This window comes from Elephantulus edwardii, unplaced genomic scaffold (genome assembly GCF_000299155.1).
Source record: "Elephantulus edwardii isolate Elephantulus edwardi_28Jun2011 unplaced genomic scaffold, EleEdw1.0 scaffold00058, whole genome shotgun sequence".
NCBI lineage: Eukaryota > Metazoa > Chordata > Mammalia > Macroscelidea > Macroscelididae > Elephantulus > Elephantulus edwardii.
In genome coordinates this window covers 11042737-11066450 of record NW_006399808.1, presented here as the reverse complement: position 1 = coordinate 11066450, position 23714 = coordinate 11042737, and the positions used below count along the sequence as shown (strand labels likewise).

Sequence of the window (23714 nt, the reverse complement as noted above, 5' to 3'; positions counted from 1 at the left end):
ATATTATTATTATTATTAATTTTAAAGTACTCTTATGGCGTTTGGATTTTACTGCCACTGGGGTTTTTACACAGTATGGTATGCCACAGCAGATAGTTCCCAAGTTGTTGTTGTTATGTGCCGTCGAGTCGCCTGCGACCCATAGCGACCCTATATACAACAGCCCTAAACTCTGCTCTGTCCTGTGCCAATCGCACTGTCTCTGACACTCCCATCCCAATTATCCCAGTCACTGAATCAATCCACCTCATAGAGGGCCTTCCTCTCCTGCGCTGTCCCTCCACCCTCCCAAGCATGATGTCGCTCTCCAAGGACCGGTCTCTCCTCACAACATGTCCAAAGTATGTTAGACGGAGCCTCAGAATACTTGCCTCCAAGGAGCCACCCGGTTTAACCCTTTCCAGGACAAATCTATTTGTTTTCCTAGCAGTCCATGGTATTCTCAACACTCTTCTCCAGCACCACAGCTCAAAGGCATCAATTCTCCTATCCTCCTTGGTCATTGTCCAACTCTCTGATGCATAACAGGTGATTGTGAAGACCATGGCCTGTATCAGACGCACCTTAGTCTCCAGAGAAACACCATTGCTCTTCAGTACTTTGGAGAGGTCCCTCACAGCAGACTTGCCCATGGCAATGCGCCTTTTAATTTCCTGGCTGCTGGTGCCAAGACTGTTGACTATGGAGCCAAGCAAACTAAAGCTGTGTACAATCTCAATCTCTTCACCATCCATCCTGATGCTGCCAATTGGTCCAGTGGTGAGAATCTTTGTCTTCTTGACATTGAGCCTCAATCCATATTGTAGGCTGCAGTCCTTGACACTCTGCAGCAGGCGCTTCAGGTCCTCCTCAGTTTCAGCAAGCAGGGTTGTGCCATCCACATAACGCAGATTGTTGATAAATCGTCCACCAATCTTGACCCCACATTTCTCCTCATAGAGCCCAGCCTCCCGGATAATCTGTTCTGCATATAGGTTGAAAAGGTATGGAGATAGGATGCATCCCTGGCATACGCCCTTCCCAATTTTGAACCATGCAGTGTTCCCTTGCTCTGTTCTGACGACTGCCTCCTGGTCCAAGTATAAGTTTCGCATTAGAACGATCAAGTGTTCTGGGATTCCCATTCTTCTCAGAGTCTACCATAGTTTGTTATGATCTACACAGTCAAATGCCTTTGCATAGTCAATGAAACACAGATAGACATTCCTCTGGTATTCCCTGCTTTCAGCCAAGATCCATCTATCATCAGCCACAAGAGATATTTCTCTAGTACCACGACCCCTTCTAAACCCAGCCTGGACTTCTGGTAGTTCTCTGTTGATGTGCTGTTCCAGTCGTTTTTCGATAATCTTCAGTAAAATCTTGCTTGCATGTGAAATCAGTGAGATTGTTCTGTAGTTTCCACATTCGGTTGGGTCACCTTTCTTTGGGATAGGAACAAATATCGATCTCTTCCAGTCAGTTGGCCAAGTGGTTGTTCTCCAGATTTCTTGGTACAACTTGGTGAGCACGTCCATGGCAGCATCTGTTAACTGAAATATGTCAATTGGTATACCATCTATTCCTGGAGCCTTATTTTTTGCCATATCCTTCAAAGCAGCCTGAACTTCTTCTTTTATCACCATAGGCTCTTGCTCATATTACAAAATATCATAGGAAAAAACTACAAGGTACTCTCATAATGGATAACAAATTTTGAAGGGATCTCAGCAGATGTTTTCCTCAGATTGAAGGAATGAATTGCAGGCAAGGAAATAAAACACATCACCTTATTTTGGCTGTAAAATGATGTTATGCCCAATACCTTTGCCACTTATGGCAGCATGAAATGAGGATATGCAGCACAAAATGAGATAAGACATTAAACTCCCACCCCTTGGTAGAATCTTAAGAAATTTAGAGTGTTCTTCATCAACTGAAAACTGTACAGGAAAGCATATTTTTTGGCGATGGAAAGGATTAGGTAGGAGTATAACACACATTTGCATAGTCTGGATCCTAAGAACATGTGACTGTATCACTAGTGAAACAAAAAAGACTGTATGACTAGTGAAACAAAAAAAATAAAGTTGTCTCTGTTAGAGAAACTACTGACATACAATATATGAGTTATTAGGATCTTATGGAAAGGAAAGGAATCAGACTGCAACTCACTGGACCAAATTTTTGAAGTTACAGAATGATGTTAGTGAGGATTATGACAACATGGATTAGTGGTAGGGGGTATGAGATGGCAGTGACTTGAAGGCTCACTAAGCTTCTTTTATGGAGGTAGAATAATGACCTATATGCAGATAAGGAATTAGTAAAAAGGGGTTATAATAATGATTGTTCAACATTATGAACATTATGTCACTGAATTACAAATGAATTGGCAAATGTTTTATTTACACACACACACTCACACGTTTGTTTACCACATATTAAAAAAAGCAATGAGGATATATCTGAATAAAATCACCATAGAATATAAAGAAACCAGTGGGCTGGCCTCTGCAACACACCAATTTCCAGGAAGGGTTGAATGGTGCAATGTCCATGGAATAGCAGTGCTGGAGATGGCATGCCATGGAGCCTGTCCTGACACAGGACTAGCTGCCAGGTGTGAGAGTTTCATGGAAAGTTTTATGTGAGTAAGCTTGGAAGCTGAGTCCCTGGCCCATTCAAATTGAGATATGACTGCAACCCGAGCCAACATCTTGACTATAACTTCATGGAGAAACAACCCAGAAAAATGATCCCTGGATTTCTACCACATAAAACTGTCAATGTTTGTTGCTTTTTGGGGAGTAAATCACTACCTGATAATAATAGCAACAAACAATTCGTTCTTGTTGAGTCATAATTGACCCCAGCTGACTCTCCAGCAGGGTTTCAGAGGTAATAAATCGTATGGGAGGAGACTGCGCATCTTCCTCCAGAGGAACAGATGGTAGATTCGAACAGCACGTCCTGGGGCTGGCAGTGCAGCTCTCTATCCACCAGGCCATTGTGATGAATAATGAGGAAAGATGTATAACACTTCAGGTTCTGGGAAGATGGTCTGTAAACGGTTTTCATTCCTATCTGGAAAAAAACAATAGAACCTGAGCAGGGATCTCTATTAGGGCTAGAAGCAACCTCAGAGCTGGAGTTCCAGCATGACTTAATGAGCCTTATTCATACTAATTCAGCCAAGATAGCATTTTTGGCAAACAGAGAGGAAGGGAAAAAAGGACAGAGAGAATAAGTGAGACTAAGAAAGAATAAAACAACCAAACTACCATTAAATGAGGTGTTTTTGCCAAGCACAGAGCACAGAAAACCACATCTAATTAAGGAGGAAAGCAAGAGCAGATCAATATTCTTAGCAACAATGATAGCAACATTTGTACTGATGGCTCTGAGAATGATGTTAAAAAATTTGAAAGCGTACGAGGATAGCTCTGGTGGCCTAGATAACTGACTTTCCCCTCCACCTACTTTAAAGAACATGATTGTTGTTGTCATTAGGTGCCATTGAGTTGAGTATGACTCATAGTGGGTGGTCCCAAAAATAAAAGACCTGGACCCTACCCTATCTACAGTAAAGGGGATAAAACAGTAAACCAGAGATTCTATTCTCATGATCTTTCATACAGGGGAAAAGAGCTATTTTAACCAGAATGGCAAAGGAAAACATCTCTGAGCAGGTAACAGAGAAGCTGAAAACATTTCCCACAGTTGCCATTTCCAAGCTGTATCTCATCATTACTGTATCCTGGGTGATATGAGGTGATCGGTGGAAACCTCACTGAGGCACCTTAACTGGCTGGCTGCTCTTACGTGTAAGGAAAGCATTTTGTCTGTCCTTGGCTTTCTTTTCTTTTTCCTGTAAATACATGTTCTCCTTAAGCAAGCTTTGTTATCCTAGGTCACAGGAAGTTGCACTGCTAACCTAAAGGTGGAGTCTCTCTGGCGGTTGGAATCTACTAGCCACTTCTCAGAAAGATAGGAAACCTCCTCCTTTGCAATTTGTAGCATTGGAAAACTCACTGGAGAGTCAGCCTAAGTTCATCAGTTCCTACTGTACATACTCTTAGATGCTGACACCCTCATAGCTGTGTATCTAATGCTACTGCCCCTCTCCAAATTCATATATTCATTTGCTTTTAGGAGAGCTACTAAGAAGCTTTAAAAGTACTTCTAACTCCAAATACCCAAGAAGAACAGAACACTTTTGTAAACTTCTCTCCTGTTTCTCTATCTCAGTCAATGGCATGACCTGGATCTCTTTTTTCTGTCACTGATCACCGAATCCTGAAGAACATTTTCAAGCACTCTCATATCTATCACTTTCCCACTTCCACCCTCTGAATTTTCTTAATAGTTTATGAATTTTTTCTTGGATAACTATAATAATTCTATGAAAGATTTTAACTTTTTTACAAAACTATACCTAAATTGCTGGTAGTGATTTTCTAAAAATTAAATTCTCATCCTATCATTTCCATCTATAGCCATGCAAGGCTTTCCTATAGCTCTTAGGATAAAGGGCCCGATTCTCCAGCATGAAGGCATTCACAATCTTCTGCTGGGAAATTGCAAACTTTCATTTTCCCCAAGTTTTTGTTTGCTAGAAAGCTCTATCTTCTCTTTCCTTCCTCCTTCTTTGCCTTTGCTACTCTACTTCCTAGAATTCTTGTCTGCAATTTATCTAAGTGTCTTAACTTTCAAGGTATTTCATTATTCCTTTAGCAATCTGTATACACTTCCATCATTGTACAGCCTCCAGTGAAATGTTTTTCAATTCCCTAGGAGATCATAACTCTTCAAATTGAGGAGCTTACCTTATTAACTGTTGTAAATATACAATATAATACAATATATGGTACACCTGGGCATCCAATAATCTTTAGGGGATAAATGACTAACTTTTCTTTTGTTATTGTTGTTTGTTTTTCTGTTAAGGGGATTCCTCTCAGAAGAAGGTTGGTAAAGAGAAAAGGCATGCCCCAAAAGTTTTCTAAACCTAAATTATTTGAAGATGCTTTAAAAAAGACTGCCAACAAATGATGGAAGTACTTTATATTTTACTAACCCAAGTGGCTTTAATGTTGTGCTAGACTGATAGGAAACAAATAAGGAGATATTTAATAACAAGAAAAATAATGAGCAATGAAAGAAAACTGACAAATAATCATTTGTGTGAATTCTAAAGACAACAACTTGATGTGATATATGACCTTCCAAAGTAGCACTTTCTCAGAGCTTGATTGAACAGACCATAATGCATTTTTTATTCACGAACTCCTGCAAAGCTGGCTCTGGTTCCTAAAACACTGTCTAGACTCTTCCAAGTCCACATTATAGGCTTGAGGCTAAAGCCATCTTTCTCCAAGAAAGGGGGTGGGGGGAAGACAACAGAATTGAGGTTAAATTAGTTAAAAAATGGTATGATGGGCTTCCATCTACTTGTCAACACAGTTGTCAATAGCCCAAATTGTTAATTTTGGCTAGTTTGGTTCCACAATCAATACTCTTGGCATCAGCAGTCAAAAAATGACATCCAAGTAGATATATGTATACCCATGTTTATCGCGGCTTTGTTTACAATAGCAAGGAGTTGGAAACAACCTAAATGCCCATCAACAAACGAATGGGTAGAGAAGCTGTGGTATATTCGCACAATGGAATACTATGCTGCATTGAAAAACAAGGAACTCATGCAATATTTTTCAAAATGGGTGACCCTGGAGGACATTATGCTGAGCGAGGTATCTCAGTCACAAAGGGACAAATGCTATATGGTGCCACTGTTGTAGAATGAGGCTGGCATTGGGGTGGGGGGTAAGACTGAGAAAAACTTGATGAAATATGTTTACGGCATTGAAGTCTATGGGGGAGAGAATAGTCTAAAAGTATTATATTTTAGGGCATTATTTTTATTGTAGGAGTACGCAATGAGGGTTGCAGAGTGGATTATATTTGGGGGTAGGGCGTGGGGTTTGGGGAGGTGCAGGGGGATTGTGTACCAATGAGGGAGTTTTTCTTTTGCTTTTCAAGGAGAGCAGCAAAGGGGGGGAGGGGGGAGGGGTTTGTGCGGGGAGAAGGGTGCAACAATGAATGAATGGAATTCCAAAATCTCTGTAGATGTTCATTGAAATGAAAAATAAATAAACTTAATTAAAAAAAATCAAAAGATGAACTGCAAGGGGGAAGTCTGCTGTAAAGGACCTGTCGAGAGTACTGAAGAGAAATGATGTCAGTCTGGAGAATAAGGCACACCTGATACAGTGTATGGTCTTCGCAATTGCTTGCTAAGCATTCGAGAGCTGGAAAATAACTAAGGATGATGGAAGGATCAATGCCTTTGAGTTGTGGTGCTGGAGAGGAGTACTGAACATACTGTGGACTGCCAGGACAACAAACAGGTCTGTCCTGGAGAGGGTAAAATCAAGGTGCACACTGGAGGCAAAGATTTTGAAGCTCCGTCTCACATACTTTGGGCACGTGGCCTGGAGGGACTAGTCCTTGGAGAAGGACATCATGCTTGGAAGGGTGGAGAGACAGTGCAAGAGAGGAAGACCTAGGATGAGATGGATTGACTCAGTGACTGTAAAAATGGGATTAGGTCTGTTGGAGATGATGAGATTGGCTCAGGATAGGGCAGGTTTTGGAGATAATGTACATAAGGTCACTATGAGTTGCAGGCAACTTGATGGTACATAACAATATACATTTTAAAAGACTAATTCTTCCAACCACAAATGAATAGATTGAGAAATTATGGTACATTCACACAACAGAATAATACGCAGCACAAAGGAGCAATAACTTTGTAACTTATTACCTAACTTGGGAGGGACTGGAGAGCATTATGCCGAGTGAACTATTTCAGTCCCACAAGGATAAATATTATATAAAACTGTTATTGTAGAATACGTATAAGGATAAGGGATACAAGTATATAGGATATAAGGGACAGGTTAGAAGCAGGTAAGAAGGATACAAGTATAAGGATATAAGGGACAGGTTAGAAGCAGAGTGATGGGGATGGGTGGGTTGGGGCTGGTGAGGGAAATGGAAAGAATCTGTCTGAATTTTTATTTGAGTTTTGTAAATACACTAGTAGAAAAAAATACATGAAATACACAGAAAAGTTTAAATGGCAAAATAAATCCACATATACCAATAATTACATGTAAACAGATTAAACAACTTAATAAAAGAGCAGAGATTTTAAAAAAAATTGTAGCTAAAGATGGTTATATGCTCAAACCCAACTCAACACTAACCTTGAGCCAATTCCCTTAAAAGGGAAGCAGAACTGCCTCCTGTGGTTTCTAAGGCTGTAACCTTAATGGTAGCAGATCTGCTACATCTTTCTCCTGAGAAGCAGTTGCAGATTTGAACCATCAACCTGTTGATTAGCAGTCAGGTACTTAATTACTCCAAAGATGGCTAAAAGGAGGATAAAAATGGAAAAACCCCCATAATTTGCATTGACTCTTAGCTACCACAGACATGATCTAGCCCAAGCTCCCTCTTCTTACATCAAATAATGTGGCCTAAGATATCTTTTACTAACAATTCTCCTTTTTCCTTTCAACTTGTTTTCTAGTGATCTCTCTAAGGTCTGGCCTTGAGAGGACAGGGTTGGATTACTAACAAAATACTTAGGAGAAACAGCAAGTTAAGCTTGCTTTGGGCTATAGCTGCTAAGAAAGGTCAGTCGTGTTCTTTGGTCCCCAGCCTGGCTCCAATCCCAGGATTATTCAGTGTTTCTTGCTTCGTCTCCTCTATTCTACAAATGGAACAAAGACCTAATAAATATTAATCACTCTATTCTCCAGGAAAAATGAATTTAAGAATTAGAATTGATTTAAATATTGCCACCTCGGGGAAACTGTTCCCAAACAGTTCCCTGTCCTGCATTTCCCTCCTCTCCTGTATACTTACAATGCTCTATTTATCTATCTAGTCTAGTACTGAAGACTGTGTAAAAACTTCTGATCCAATAATTTTCTCTTTATAAGTTTCCTGGGGGCAGGGACAATGTTTTGCTCATCTTTGCATCTTGTGCACTTAGTACAGATCCCAGGAACCTAGTTAAACGCTGTAGTTAGCTAAGAGCAGACTGCAGAGCCAGACTTCCTGGAATCAAACCTCAGTTTCACCTTTACCATATGTGAAACCTTGTTATTTCTCTTCTTTGTGACTTAGCTTCTTTATTTGTTAAGTGCAGATGGCTAGAGGTCTATTTTCATAGACTGCTCTAACTGGAAGAGGAGGAGTTCTTGTTGTTAGGTACCACTGAGTTAAGTGTGACTCATAGTGACCCTATGAACAACAGATCTGAACCCTGTCCTCTCCTGTGCCATTCTCACAATCTCTGACATACTCAAGCCCATTGCTATAGTCACTGTGTCCATCTATCTGGTTGAGGGTCTTCCTCTCTTTTGCCATCCCCAAACCTTTCCAAGCATGATGTCCTGCTCCTAAAAATAGCCTCTCTTAGCAACATGCACAAAGTATGTGAGATGAAGCTTTATTATCTTTACCTCCTGGGAGCACTCTGGCTGCACCTGCTCCAAGATATCTTTTAGTCTTTTGGCAGTTCAAGGGATATTCAATATTCTTCTCCAGTACCATAGCTCAAAGTCACCAATTCTTTCTCTGACATCCTTATTCATTGTCTATATCTCAGATAAACAGCAAGTGACTGAAAAGACCATGGCCTTAATTGGGTGCACCTTAGTCTTTAAACTGGACTCATTGCTATTCAGTAATTTGGAGAGATAAAAAAAATTTGGAGAGGTCCCTGACTGCAGACTTTTCCAGTACAATATGTCTTCTAATCTCCTGACTGCTGGTACCAAGTATATTGACTGTGGATCCAAGTAATAAGCAGCTGGAAGAGTATGTATACATTAAAAGGGAAGTATAAGTTTGCAATCATCTTTCTTTGTTTTTCTTTGGGGAGCTCTGGTGGCATAGTCCACAGGGAGTTGAGCTGATAACTCAAAGGTCTGTGTGTCGTGGATTGAATCCCCCAGCAGCTCCATGAATGAAAGATGGAAAATCTTCTTCTATTAGAGTTTACAGCCTCAGAAACCTGATGGAGTGTTGGTATGAGCTGTAACCAATTTGATGCAAGTGACTTTCGGTTTGTATTGCATGTTAACTGTATTTAATGTAAATACTCTATTTTGTGTAAGCAAAAATTTATCACTGTGTTCTGAATTACAAATAACTGTAGTATGAAATGTCAGTATGTTGATATATATAACTCATTCATACCAAGCAAAGTATTTGTGTTCTACCAAAACATAGCTAAGACTATTTGAATGATAAGAGAAAACGTTCCATTATTTATTTATGACCTTCTTTTTTGGTAGGCTTTCTCCTCCCAAAAATGTAACTTACAAGCAACATTAAAAGACATCTTCTGATAGGACAATCCTGGCTATTGTTGAGTGTTATAAAGGTACCACTAATATACCACTGATTTTAGAATTGCTACTCCCAACAAACCCTGTTGCCATCAAACTGATTTCAATTTACAGCAATCTCAACTCTAATGTTTTTCTGCACTTTAATGAGCACCATGAAAGGTCAGCTGCAGAAGTGCTAAAAGCTTGCTCAGATATCTCTCTATACACTCTCTATACACCAAGTACCATATTAAAATTGTAACTGTCAAAAGATACAAAACAAAAAGCATTTACACACTAATGACATCAGGGCTGTGACTGGACTTCGAAGATGCTTTACTATCAGGGTGGACATCCTCCCATCTGTAGTGTTTCCAGTGTGATCTGAAGGGCAGAGAACCTAGGGACTACAAATAATTGCAAACTTGAGCTAGACAAGGTAAGAAAAATGTGAACAATTAAGCGCTTTTGTTTTGGGTCCTAAAAGCAGTCCCCATATCTTCTCAAACTAACCCGCCCTGAGAGCTAGCTACCATGATGTCATCAGGGTAAAACATAGGGCCCACAATATGATGGGGCATGTTGTTTTTGCTGATTGCTTTTGAGTTGAGCACGACTCATAGAGACCCTATGAACAACTACCTACAACTATCAACATTTATAGAAGTTCATAGAGTTTCCAGAGGCAAGTTGTTTAGGAAGTGGTGGTGGTGGTTGTTGTTAAGTGCCGTCGAGTGATTCACAGCGATCCTATGAAGGAGAGTCCTCAATGCTTGGGTGTCTTTCATCCTCTCTCCAGGTTCATAGGGTTTCAGGAGGCAAGCAATTATGGAAGTGGATGCCACTTCTGCTTCCAAGTTTGTTTTAATTGAGGAGCTCCACCCCACTCTGTCCACATTGGGTAACCAGCCATTAACATATTTGACACATCAGTGTCACAGTGTTCAGCCTCACAGCAACCACAAGTGACCGCTGTACGGCAACTTGTACACCAGGGCTATGCGACCTAGAGGAATGTCTGAGGAAGCGGAGAGGAAAAAAAATTTATTTATATATATATATATGTAGCTTTTTAAAAAAGTATTGCTTAGAGACAAGAATGGTGGTAATGTGTTGCACATCCCTTGGGTATGTCATCAGGAGGCGGCCAGTCCTGGGAAAAAAGCCATCCTGCTAGGAAAGGTGGAGGGTTTGCAAAGACAATGACTCCCAACAAGATGGACTGATCCAGTGACTGTAACAATGGCTTGAGCATATCAGAGCTCATGAGATCAGTGCAGGACAGGGCAAGGGTCAGATATGTTATTTACAGGGTTGCTATGAGTCATAGTTATTCTATGAATACACATACACATATATGTATATTATCTGAGAAGCTGGACTCTTTGAAGAGGAGTGTGGCATCAAGATTGGAGGGAGACTCATCAATAAAACCTGCATTAGGCAGATTGACACAACTTTTCTTGCTGAAAATGAGAAGGATTTGAAGCACTTGAAACTGAAGATCAAGGAATGAAGTCTTCAATAAGGATAGTATGTCAATGTGAAGAAAACAACGATTCTTACCACTGGACCAGTAGGCAGCATTATAATGGATGGAGAGGAGATTGAAACTGCCAACATCTTCATCTTGCTTGGATCCACGACTAACATCCTTGGTGCCAGCAGCCGGGAAACAAGGAAAATCTGCAGTTAGGGATCTCTCCAAATTACTGAGGAATAATGACGTCAATTTGAGGAGTAAGGTGCATCTGATTTAGGCCATAGTCTTTCCAATCACTTGCTATGCATCTGAGAGCTGGATAAAGAACAAGGTACGCGTTACCACATTAACTGTGAGAATGAAGACCATTCTCAGCAACCAGACTGTCGACATTCCAGAGAATGTCGACATTGCTCTGAAGGGCCGCACAGTTATCGTGAAAGGCCTGAGGGGAACCTTGCGGAGGGACTTCAATCACATCAATGTAGAGCTCAGTCTCCTCGGAAGGAAAAAGAGGAGTCTTCGTGTTAACAAATGGTGGGGAAACAGGAAGGAACTGGCTACTGTTCGCACCATCTGCAGCCACATACAGAACATGATCAAGGGTGTTACACTGGGCTTTCGTTACAAGATGAGGTCTGTGTATGTTCATTTCCCCATCAACATTGTGATTCAAGAGAGTGGATCTCTGGTTGAAATTAGAAACTTCTTGGGTGAAAAATACATTCAGAGAGTTCAAATGAGACCAGGTGTTGCTTGTTCGGTATCTCAAGCCCAGAAGATGAGTTAATTCTCGAAGGAAATGACATTGAACTTGTATCAAATTCAGCTGCTTTGATTCAGCAAGCTACAACAGTTAAAAACAAGGATATCCGAAAATTTTTGGGTGGTATCTATGTCTCCGAAAAAGGAACTGTCCGGCAGGCTGATGAGTAGGCTAGGAGTTTTTCCAGCTACAGAAATGAGGCCGGTCAAATCATATGAATCTGATTTCAAAATGGATCTGATTCTTGTAATAAAATTCTACTAATTTGAAAAAAAAAAAAAGAATAAGGTGCATCTGATTTAGGCCACAGTCTTTCCAATCACTTGCTATGCATCTGAGAGCTGGATAAAGAATAAGTATGACAGAAAAAGAATTGATACCTTTGAGCAGTGTTGTTGGAGAAGAACATTGAACATCCCACGAACAGTCAAGAGAACAAACTGATAAGTCTTGGGGAGGGGGCAGCCAGAGTGCTCTTTGGAGGCAAGAATGATGATGTTTTACCTCACATAGTTTGGGCAGGTTGCTAGGAGGGGCTACTCCTTGGTGAAGGGCATGATGCTAGGAAGGGTGGAGGGTCAGTGAAGGAGAGGAAGACTCTCAACCATGTGGACTGACATGGTGAGTACTGCAATGGGCTCCTGTGAGTCATTAAGCGTGAGGATGGTGCAGGACAGTACAGGGTTCAGACCGTTTGTTCATAGGGTCACTATGAGTTGTACTTGACTCTATGGCACTTAACAGCATTTATTTTAAATCATGTTTGAATGATTCCTGGTCAGGAATTTGTACAGAAAATCAAACTCTGATTCCATTTCAAGAAAAAAATATATTTACATAGTTTTGAGCAATGATTATGTTCTAGACCCTCCCTTGGTGTCTCAGGTAAAGACTACAGGTTTCTGATCCAATTTGTTAACTCTTATGAGAAAAACTGATGTCTAAGTTTAAGATGTAAACTGTTTGGTGTCTGCAATTTGAGTACAATGCAACCCTATGAGCAATAGATTTGAACCCTGTCCTATCCTAAGCAATTCTCACAATCTCTGACAGAGCTGATCCCATTGCTGCAGTCACTGTGTCAATCCATCTGATTTACTGACCTTCTACCTTTCCAAGCACGATGTCCCTCTCCAAGGAAAAGACTCTCATGGCAACATGCCCAAAAGTATGTGTGGTGCAGCTTTATCATCTTCGTTTCCCAGGAGCACTATAGCTGCACCAGAGTTTGTACTGCATTTTAACTATATTTGTAAATAAAGAGATCTGAATATACAACTCAGAAGAAAGAAAATTATTTTATAGACCTGGAATAATAACATTAGTCAGAAGCCAGGAAAAGTTTCGAGTGAGAAATGGGGACAGTCCGAGTTCTACTCTGCATTTTTTCTCCAAATCTGCAATACTAATTTACTTTCCGAAGATGCCTTTGAATTGTGCTGCTGGCAAAGAGTACTAACATGAGAATACACCACAGATTGCCAAAAGAACAAAGAAATATGTCTTGGAGGAAGTGCAGTCAGAATGCTCCTGAGGAGCAAGGATAGGGAGACTTAAAGTCACATATGTGGGATATGTTACCAGGAGGAACAACACGGATGGAAAGTGTGTGGTCATCCAAGAAGAGTCCCTCAATAAGACAGACTGACTCAGTGAGAGCAGAGATTGTGAGAGGGGCACAGGATCAGGCAGGGCTTCACTCTGCTGTACACGGGGTAATTAGAGGAGTCAGGGGCACAGAATATTAACAACAAAGTGGGAGGTCAAGGTAACAAGTTTATTCCTTTATCCCCAAAAAATACATCTGAGAAGATGGTATTTACTCTGGCCTTTCCTAATTAGAACTTTATAAAGATAAAGCAGTTCACATTGATTAAATGCTTTAGAAAAATGTACTAGCAAAAGAACTTTATTATAGTAAATATGAAAGTAATAATTTTCTCATATTATTATATTTATTTTAATTGTGCTCTTCTTGTTCTGTGCCATCCACTGGACCAATTAGCAGCGTCAGGATGGATGACGAAGAGATTGAGAGTGTTCATAGCTTCAGCTTGCTTGGCTCCACAGTCAACACTCTTGGTACCAGCAGTCAGGAAATCAAAAAGCGTATCGCGATGGGAAAGTCTGCTATTAGGGACCTCTCAAAGGTACTCAGGAGCAACAGTGTCTCTCTGGAGACTAAGCTGCGCCTGATACAGGCCATGGTCTTTGCAATCGCTTGTTATGCATCAGAGAGTTGGACAATGACTAGGGAGGACAGAAGGAGAGTGGATGCTTTTGAGCTGTGGTGCTGGAGAAGGGTACTGAATGTACCATGGACTGCCAGGAAAACAAACAGATTCATCTTGGAGAGGATTAAACCAAGCTACTCCTTGGAGGCAAGGATTCTGGGGCTTCGTCTGACATACTTTGGACATGTTGCCAGGAGGGACGGGTCCTTGGAGAGGGACATCATGCTTGGGAGGGTGGAGTGACAGCGCAGGAGAGGAAGACCCTCTATGAGATGGATTGATTCGGTGACTGGGGTAATCGGGATGGGTGTGTCAGAGGCGGTGCGGTTGGCGCAGGATAGAGCAGGGTTTAGGGCTGTTGTGCATAGGGCCGCTATGAGTCGGAAACGACTCGACGGCACATAACAACAACAACAACAACAATTTTAAAACATATTCTCTCTCACAATCCCCCCCATCAAAAGCATACTCTGTTAGTTAAAGAAATAAATACTCAAAAGAGTGTGAAGGTTCTTTCAAAAAATTCAGAAGATAGAATAAGAAGTTGATTTTTCTTCACAGTACGCTTTACAGAGGCCAAACTGGTAACATTCCTAAACACCTCATTTCAGTTCTTCGGTTTAATAAAACCAGGAGCCAACTCTGATCATCAAGTTTTCATAATGGAATTCCTTTTCTGGAGGTTATTTAAGTTAAAAAAAAAACAAACAACAACAAAACAAAACAACAACAACCAAATGTAACAAAATTCTAAGTAGCTTAAGGCTCTTGGGTTTTGTTGATAGGTAAGAATAATCATCATAGTTATTTAAGTCTCCTTGTCGTTTTTTCTCCCTGACTGAACAAATCGCGTTAACGTTAATATTTCTTCTAAGAGACTGGGACTGTTTGGCACTGTTTTTCTCTGAACCAAATCTAATTTGCTGTGTGATAATCATGACTCCTTAAAATGTGATAATCTTATAGGTTATAAAATAAGCATGCAGACTTCAAAACTTCAAAAAAGGACAATTCAACAGACTAGAATTCTATTAGAGGACATCCTTTCAGTGTTCCTGTTGTATATTCTGGAGTTAGACTCTATTCTTTTCTTTTTTTTTAAATTCTTGTGTAAACAAGTTTTTACTTTTATTTGGTAGAATGTCAGGTTCTTTTCCCTCCTATCCCCCTCCTTAAATTAAAACGAACTAGAATCTCTCAAAGACTCTCCATCATCTTTCATTTCTGAGTGACATTCTACTTGGTAGAGCTGTCAAGAAATCAATGAATATATTAACTGGAATTAGACTCTGCACCCAGCTCCAAGGAGTGCAATTTAATAATTCTTAGTAGCCTTAGATGGAATTTTTAATAACCTCAAAAGAGATTTTTAAACCAACTGTGTATTTGTAAGTCAGTCCTTCAAATACAGATTTTTTCAGTTCCCAAATACTAGAGATGGAATCTTTAATAACCTCAGATGAGATTCTTTAAATCAACTGTGTAATTTGTAAGTCCGTCCTTCAAATACAGATCTTTCAATCCCCAAATATTAAATAAAGAAGGGTCAAAGAAACAAATAACAATCATCATAATTCCCACAACAGAAAAAGACAACTTTTATATTTATTTAGAGAGCTCTGGAGGCCTGGTGAAGACACACGGTTCGAATCCACCAGCTGTTCTGCAGGAGAAAGATGGGCTATCTTCTCACTCTGTGATTTACAGCTTCTGAAAACTCACTGGAGAGTTAGCCATGAGTCAGCTCCAACTTTACATTATAGAACAATAACATATTTGGTTACAATAAAGAAATTATTTTATTGATACATTCTTTCCCTATTACAAATTTAAGAGCATTATATTTCCCCTCCTTTTAACCTGATAAACTATGAGGAGAAAGCAAATTGTTAATTTAGGTAGTATTGTATAAAAGAGCTGCATACTTCTTCTCAGTCACTAGACTCAGTGCTGCTAAGAAAGGAAAACTGTACACATGCAAAAAACTTGGTAATTTTCTGTCTTTAAGATTCCAAAATTTTTACTATTTTTAAGAACCTAGCCTCAAATGAGCCAGGCACAGAAATCTCAGACTAGATGTTAAGAAGTTATTCAGATAAGGAACAAAGTATCTCAGAGTAGTCCTTGTTCTACCATTTAAAAACCAAGTGATTTTTAGCAAGTGACTTAGCCCTTTGAGATTTAATTTCTATACCGTAGCCTAATACTACACTGTAGATCTAATACCACCAAAGACTACAGGGCTGTGAGAAAATGAAGAAAGCATGTAATATATGTAAAGCTGCTGCATTTTAATAGGCTTTTTAAATAAATGTTCATGAACCTCTCCTCTGTCAGTTGTGGAGATGAAGCAGTGCAGCTAAATAGCTTTCTCTTCACTATCAAAGCTACTGTGATGAGACTCAACAAAGAAACTACCAAACAGATAAATAAATCTCCCTAATCTGCAATTTTAAAGTAGATAAGTCGTATTGCAGTAAAACTAGTAAAAGAATGAATGATGGGACTTTAAAGCCCACAGGACAGTTATCAACATACTATTAATCACTTTTCTTTTCCTCCAGGTTGAGAAGATGAGTTTATATTTCATACTTAGTGAGGAGATAAATTAACCACATTTTGAAAAAGGAAAAGTTGGTGTTTTTTTGGGGGGGAGGTGCGGGGGGGGGGGTTGGGTACCAAATGGGTGAGGTTTTCTTTTGCTTTTCAAGGAGAGGAGCAAATGTGGGGGGAGGGGGGAGGGGTTTGTGCGGGGAGAAGGGTGCAACAATGAATGAATGGAATCCCAAAATCTCTGTAGATGTTCACTGAAATGAAAAATAAACAACCTAAATTTAAAAAAAAAAGGCTGCTACTTTCTAGATGTTTTATCATTTAACCTTCCCAAACAAACAGAGGAAGTAACTCCTTACGTGCCTGAGGAGAAAGAAGACAAAGTGGAGGACATCTGCTAAAGATATAACATACATCAGGTGATATCAGGCATATGACATCAGCTCACTTATGCATTGCCTCATAATGACACAAATAACTAAGAAATTACAGAGATGAAATCACAACAGAGCCAAATGAAATGAAATCTATAATATTGGAATATTATGAAAAGCTATACTCCAACAACTTTGAAAACCTAGAGGAAATGGACAAATTCCTTGAAACTCATGTCCTACCCAGACTGACACGAACAGATGTAGAAACTTGAAAAGACCTATCACAAAGGAGGAAATTGAACAGGTCATAAAAAGATTTCTCCACATAAAAAACCTTTCACCATTCCTATTCAATATTGTGTTGGAAGTACTTTCTAGGATAGTATGACAAGAGAAGGAAATAAAAGGCACTAAGAGCAGAGAGTGAAAATCTCACTTTGTGTAGATGATATGATAGTGTACACAGAAAACCTCAAGGACTCAACAAAAAAACTGTCAGCACTAGTAGACCAATTTAGTACAGTGGCAGGATACAAGATCCAAAAGTCAGTGGGACTTCTCTACAATAACAAAGAAAACACAGATAAGGAAACTAAGAAAGCAATACCATTTAGCCAACCACACATACTCAAGAGATACTTTGTAATACTTAGGGAAAAAAAACCTAACTAAAGACACAAGAGGCAGTCATCAGAACAGAGCAAGGAAACACTTTATGGTTCAAAATTGGGAAGGGAATATGACAGTGATGTGTCCCGCCTCCACATCTTTTCAACCTGTATGCAGAACAGATTATCTGGGAGGTTGGGCTCTATGAGGAGAAATGTAGTGTCAGGATTGGTGGGAGATCTATCAATAATCTGCATTATGCAGATGACACAAGCCTGCTTGCTGAAACTGAGGAGGACCTGAAGCGCTTGCTTCAATATGCAGCCTTCAATATGGATTGACGCTCAATATCAATAAGACAAAGATTGTCACCACAGGATCAACAGGAAGCATCAGGATAGATAGTGAAGAGATTGAGATTGGTCACAGCAGCCAGGAAATTGAAAGACATATTGTGATGGGAAAGTCTGCTGTTAGAGACCTCTGCAAAGTATTGAAGAACAATGGTGTCTCTCTGGAGACTAAGGTGCACCTGATACAGGCCATGGTCTTTGCAATCACTTCTTAAGCATCAGAGAGTTGGACAATGACCAAGGAGGACAGAAGGAGAATTGATGCCTTTGAGCTGTGGTGCTAGAGAAGAGTATTGAGTATACCATGGACTGCTAAGAAAACAAACAGGTTCAACCTAGAGAGGGTTAAACCGGCGGTTCCTTGGAGGCAAGGATTCTGAGGCTTCATCTGACATACGCTGGACATGTTGTAAAGAGGGACTGGTCCTTGGAGAGGGACATCATGTTTGGGAAGGTGGAGGGACAGTACAGAAGGGGAAGACCCTCTATGAGTTGGATTGATTCAGTGACGGGGTAACAGGGATAGGTGAATCGGAGACAGTGTAATTGGCACAGGACAGATCAGAGTTTAGGGCTGTTGTACATAGAGTCGCTATGAGTTGAAAGCGACTTGATGGCACAAAACAACAAAGATACAAAAGACCTTTTACAAAGAAAACCACAAAACACTTAAGTGAGAAACAATAAAAGACTTAAGTAGAAAACTGTTCCCTGTTCATGAATAAGACTCAATGTAATGAAAATGACAATTCCATCAAAAGCAATCGACATGTTAAATGTAGTATCAATACAGATACCAAATTCATTTTTCAAAGAGATAAAAAAGGCAATTGGCAAATTTATTTGGAGAGGAAAGAGATCTCAAATAGGCAAAGCACTTCTGAAAAAAAAGAATGATGTGGGAGGCATAGCACTCTCTGATATAAAAACCAACTATACAGCTGTAATAGCCAAAGCATCATGATACTAGTACAATGACAAGCACATAGATCAATGGAACAGAATCGAGAACCCAGAAATTATTCCATCTATGGACAAGTTTCACATAAGCACAATCAAGTCTTCTGCACTTCAGGCAATTCTCTGTTGATGTGCTGCTGCAGTAATTTTTGGATAATTTTCAGCAGAATCTTGCTTGCATGTGAAATCATTGATATTGTTTGATAATTTCCACACTCTGTCAAGTCACCTTTCTTTGGAATGGGAACAAATATAGATCTATTTCAGTCAGTTGGCCAGGTGGTTATCCTCCAGTTTTCTTGGCACAACTTGCTGAGCTCATCCGGGGCAGTGTCCGTTTGTTGAAATATGTCAATTGGTATGCTATCAATTCCTGAGGCCTTGTTTTTTGCCAATTCTTTCAGAGCAGCTTAAATTTCTTCCTTCATCACCACAGGCTGTTGCTCATACGTTGTTTCATGGCTGTGGCTGCCTATTCCTTCTGGTACAATGACTCTGTATACTCTTTCAATCTTCTTTTAATGCTTCCTGGATCACTGAATATTCTGCCCAAAGCATCCTTAAGTATTGCAACTTTAGGCTTGAATTTGTTCTCCAATTCCCAATTCCTTCATCTTAAGAAATGCTGAGACACACCCACAACAACAACAACATGCCACGCACGAAGCTTCATCAGCTCTGCCTCCAAGGAGCACCCTGTTAATAAATGTCAATTCATATTCTAAAAAAAAAAGAAATGCTGAGCAAGTTTGGCACCACTGATTTTTTTTTTTTATTTTTGTGTGCGTGTACCGTCAAATCAGATCTGACTGGTACAGGAGGAGATTGTCCCTCCTTCCCCGGTAGAGCATCTGGTGGCACCACTGATTTTGTGACTCTAGTAGTTGTTAGAACAGAGCAAGGAAATACTGCATGGCTCAAAATTGGGAAAGGTATATACCAGGGATCTGTCCTATCTTCATACCCTTTCAATTTATATGCAGGTAGTATTCTCTAAAAGGCTGGGCTTGATGAGGAGAAATGTGGTATCAGGATTGGAGGAAGACTCATCAACAATCTGCATTATGCAGATGACACAATCCTGCTTGCTGAAACTGAGGAAGGACCTGAAGCGCTTAGTGCAGAAGGTCAAGGACTGCAGCCTTCAATATGGACTGAAGTTCAACCTCAAGAAAACAAAGACTCTCACTACTGGACCTATTGGTATTATCATGATAGATGGTGTAGAGATTGAGATTGTTAATAACTTTCGTTTCTTAGGCTCCACAGTCAACACTCTTGGTATCAGCATCCAGGACGGACATTAAAAAATGAATTGCACTGGAAGAGCCTGCCGTCAGTGACCTCTCTGAAGTACTGAAGAGCAACATTGTCAGTCTGGAGACTAAGGTGCACCTGATCCAGGCCATCATCATTGCAATTACTTGCTATGCATCCGAAAGCTGGATAATGACTAGCTAGGGATGATAGAAGGAAAACTGATGCCTTTGAGTTGTGCTGTTGGAGAAGAGTATGGAATATACCATGGACTGCTAGAAGAACAAACAGGTTCGTCGTAGAGAGGGTAAGACCAAGCTACTCCTTGGAGGCAAGGAGTCTGAAGCTTCATCTGACATACTCTGGACATGTTGCAAGAAAGGAGCAGTCCTTAGAGAGGGCCATCATGCTTGGGCAGGTGGAGGGACCACACAAGAGAGGAAGACCTTCTATGAGATATACTGATTCAGTGACTGGAGTAATGGGGGTAGGCATGTCAGAGACAGTAAGATTGGCACATAAGTTTGACACAAGATAGGGCTGTTGTACATATGGTTGCTATGAGTTGCAGATGACTCAATGGCACATAACAACAACAACAACAACAATAATCTATGGTCAACTGATATTCAACAGGGAAACAAAACCTATCAAATGCGGAAATAACAACCTCTTCAACAAATGGTGCTGGCAAAACTGGACTACCACCTGCAGAAAGCTGAAGCAGGATGGACACCTCTCATCGTACACAAAAATCAACTCAAGGTGGATCAAAGACCTGGGAGTAAAGCCCCAAACCATAAAGATCATTAGAGACAAAGTAGGACCAATCTTAGAAGGCCTAACCCATGGTATAAAAAGGCTGACAAATACAGCCAGAAATGAACAATATGGAGTCGATAAAATTGATGACTGGGACCTTCTAAAGAGTAAATAAAATCCCTGTGCAGATCAAAAACTTTTTCCAGCAGAGGAAAAAGAAAAATCTACCGACTGGGGAAAAACATTTGGCAATACCATCTCAGACAAGGGTCTCATAGCAGTAGTTTGCAGAATCCTATAGGGCCTCCACAAGAAAAAGACTGATAACCTAATTACAAAATGAGAAAAAGACATGAAAAGACTTTTCACAGAGGAAGACATTCAGATGGCTAACAGACACCTGAAGAAATGCTCAAAATCACTGGCAATAAAAGAGATGCAAGTCAAAACCACAATGAGATACCATCTTACCCTAGTAGCAGTGGTAAAGTGTAACAGGACAACAAGCAATAAATGTTGGAGAGGATGCAGAGAGATAGGAACTCTCATACATCGTTGAGGGGAGAGTAAAAGAATACAACCATTCTGGAAGGCAGTCTGGCATTTCCTCAAAAAGCTGAACATAGAGAGTCCATTGACCCAGCTATTCTACCACTTTGAACATATCCCTAGAAAATGAAGACTAAAACACAAATGAAGATATGTATGCCAGTGTCCATAGCAGCATTATTCACCATCATAAGAATATGAAAACATCACAGTGCAACAATGAATGAATGAAAACCCACAATCTCTGCAAATTCATTAAAACTAATAAAATTTAATTATAATTAAAAAAAAGGAATATGAAAACATCCCAGATGTCCAACCATAAATGAATGGACTGAGAAACTGTGGCACATTCACACCAAGGAATACTATATAGCACTCAGGGGCAATGGTTTCAAAATTACTACTTAACTTGGGAGGGATTGGAGAGAATTATGCTGTGTGAACTAACTCAGTCCTATACGGACAAATACTGCATGAGAGAGTTATTGTAGAAATAGATAACTAGTAAAATATGTAGGAGTATCCAAGGTGGGGGAGGGAAGGAGCAGAGGGGTGAGGATGGCCAGGAGGATATCATAGGGTTGTATACTTCTTTTTTAAAACTTTTCCTTCTTTAAAATTATTTATTCATTGTTGCGCATTTCTCCTGCTTTCCCTCCCCCTCCCCTCGCCTATTCTGCAATACACCCCTTGTTTCAGACTGTTCTCATACATATAATGCATAATCATATATTCCTTTCAAACAGCTCTTTCCTCCATCTGTTTCAATGCTGTGTTCATTATCTATTCCCTCTCAATCTCCCTCCCCATGTTTTCATAGTGTACTATGCAGTATTTACTCTTTTGTGATTGAGATATTTCACTTAGTATAATGTCCTGAAGGCTCCCCCTCAATGTTGTGAAATGTTGTACTATTTCATTGTTTTACAATGCTGTGAAGTATTTACTACATTGTGTGGATGTACCACAGATTTTTTATCTATTCATTTACTGATGGGCATTTGGATTGCTTCCGTTTAGGGTCATACAATTTGATGGATGGAGAGAGGGATGGGTAAAGGAAATGGGAAAGATCCAAAGGGGATCTAGAAAGACAGAGTAATAGTGGGCATAGTTCAATGTTGTTTAATTTTAGAAAATATAATTGGAATTATTGTATGAAGCACAATGTGAATGAACATTAATGTTAAAAAAACCCAAAATCCTCCAAACCCAAACACACAATGTAGATGAACTTTGTAAGCAAACCGATATAATGAAAAATTAAAAAAAAAATTTAGGCCTTCAGTCATGGGAACTCTTGGCCCCGTTTTTCACTCTCTCTGTTCTATATTATTCCTGGTAGTCTGTCTCATTATTAATAATTATAAAAATACTTTACCCTCGGTCTGCAACATTCTGGCACCCAAACTTGGGACAAGGTGGTGGTTTTTCTTTGGATAAGGTGGTGGTTTCTCTTTCTTTCTCTTTTTCGAGCAGACACCAGGAACCGAAAGGGTAAGTGAAACTTTCGGGAAAATTAAAAACAGGGTCATGAGAGAATCTTCACTCCTTGGAAGTTAAGGATAGAATTAGAAAAAATTTCATGAGGACTCTCTCACCCCTTAAAGGGAAAATTTAAGGGAAGAATTAGAAAATATTTCATGGGGACCATACCCCACCCTCTGAAAACATACTAAAAATTCAGAGGTAGAATTGATAAGAAAGAGTCATGGGGGACGCCCCATCCTCTGAAGCTCAATATAATTCTCTCGTAAAGAATTACTTAAGAGCTTAGGGGTAAAAGTACGAGAAAAGTAATTTTTGCAGTTGTTTCAGTATGTATAGTGACATTACAGTTTAAAGCCAGTAGGTAGAGCATAGTCAAATTTTAAAGCTTGGTATAATGTTATGAGAGATTTACGAATAGCACATAAAGAACAAATTCCTATTGCATTTTAGCCAGTACGGACTTTAATAAGAATAGTAACTGTTTGTGTTGATTGTTTTAAGTTTGTTAATTGTTTTTTGTTGTCTTATTAGGTTTAATGTAATAATAGTACTTTGAGCTCATACAATTTGATAATTTCAGTGAAATATGAAAAGTAAGAGAATGAAGCTAACTTAAGAGAAAAATCTTGATTTGGAAGATGAAGCAAGCAAGGAATAAATTATAAATATTGATAAATAAATTTAAAAGCTGCAGCTGAAAAAATTTTAATATGGATAAAAATCTCTGAATTAGTAAAAAGTTTTAAAAAATAGACTGCATTTGAAAGATGGCTAGTTTTTCTTTATTTTTGGTAGTCCAGAATGCCAACAATAAAGAGACAAATAGTCTTTCACGGCTGCATAGATAGATGAACTAGAAATTTAGAAGCAGATAAAAGAGAAAATGCAACTTAGTTCTCAGAGTAGATATAAAGAGAAAAGT

The 23714-nt window shown here is 39.6% G+C and overlaps 2 protein-coding genes across 2 annotated transcripts in view; one reads left to right on the top strand and one right to left on the bottom strand.

Moving 5' to 3' along the window:
- The first annotated feature begins 11236 nt into the window (after positions 1–11236).
- LOC102858473 (60S ribosomal protein L9-like) lies at positions 11237–11668 on the top strand. The gene has a single exon (XM_006887572.1). It carries the CDS (start codon positions 11237–11239, stop codon positions 11666–11668), a length of 432 nt encoding a protein of 143 aa, XP_006887634.1.
- Positions 11669–11771: 103 nt separating this feature from the next.
- Positions 11772–23714, bottom strand: part of LOC102858064 (calcium uptake protein 1, mitochondrial-like) — a 137897-nt gene continuing 125954 nt past the window's right edge. Inside the window, exon 9 of the mRNA XM_006887571.1 lies at positions 11772–11831. Coding sequence (XP_006887633.1) covers positions 11772–11831 — 60 coding nt within the window. The remainder of the gene's footprint in view (positions 11832–23714) is intronic.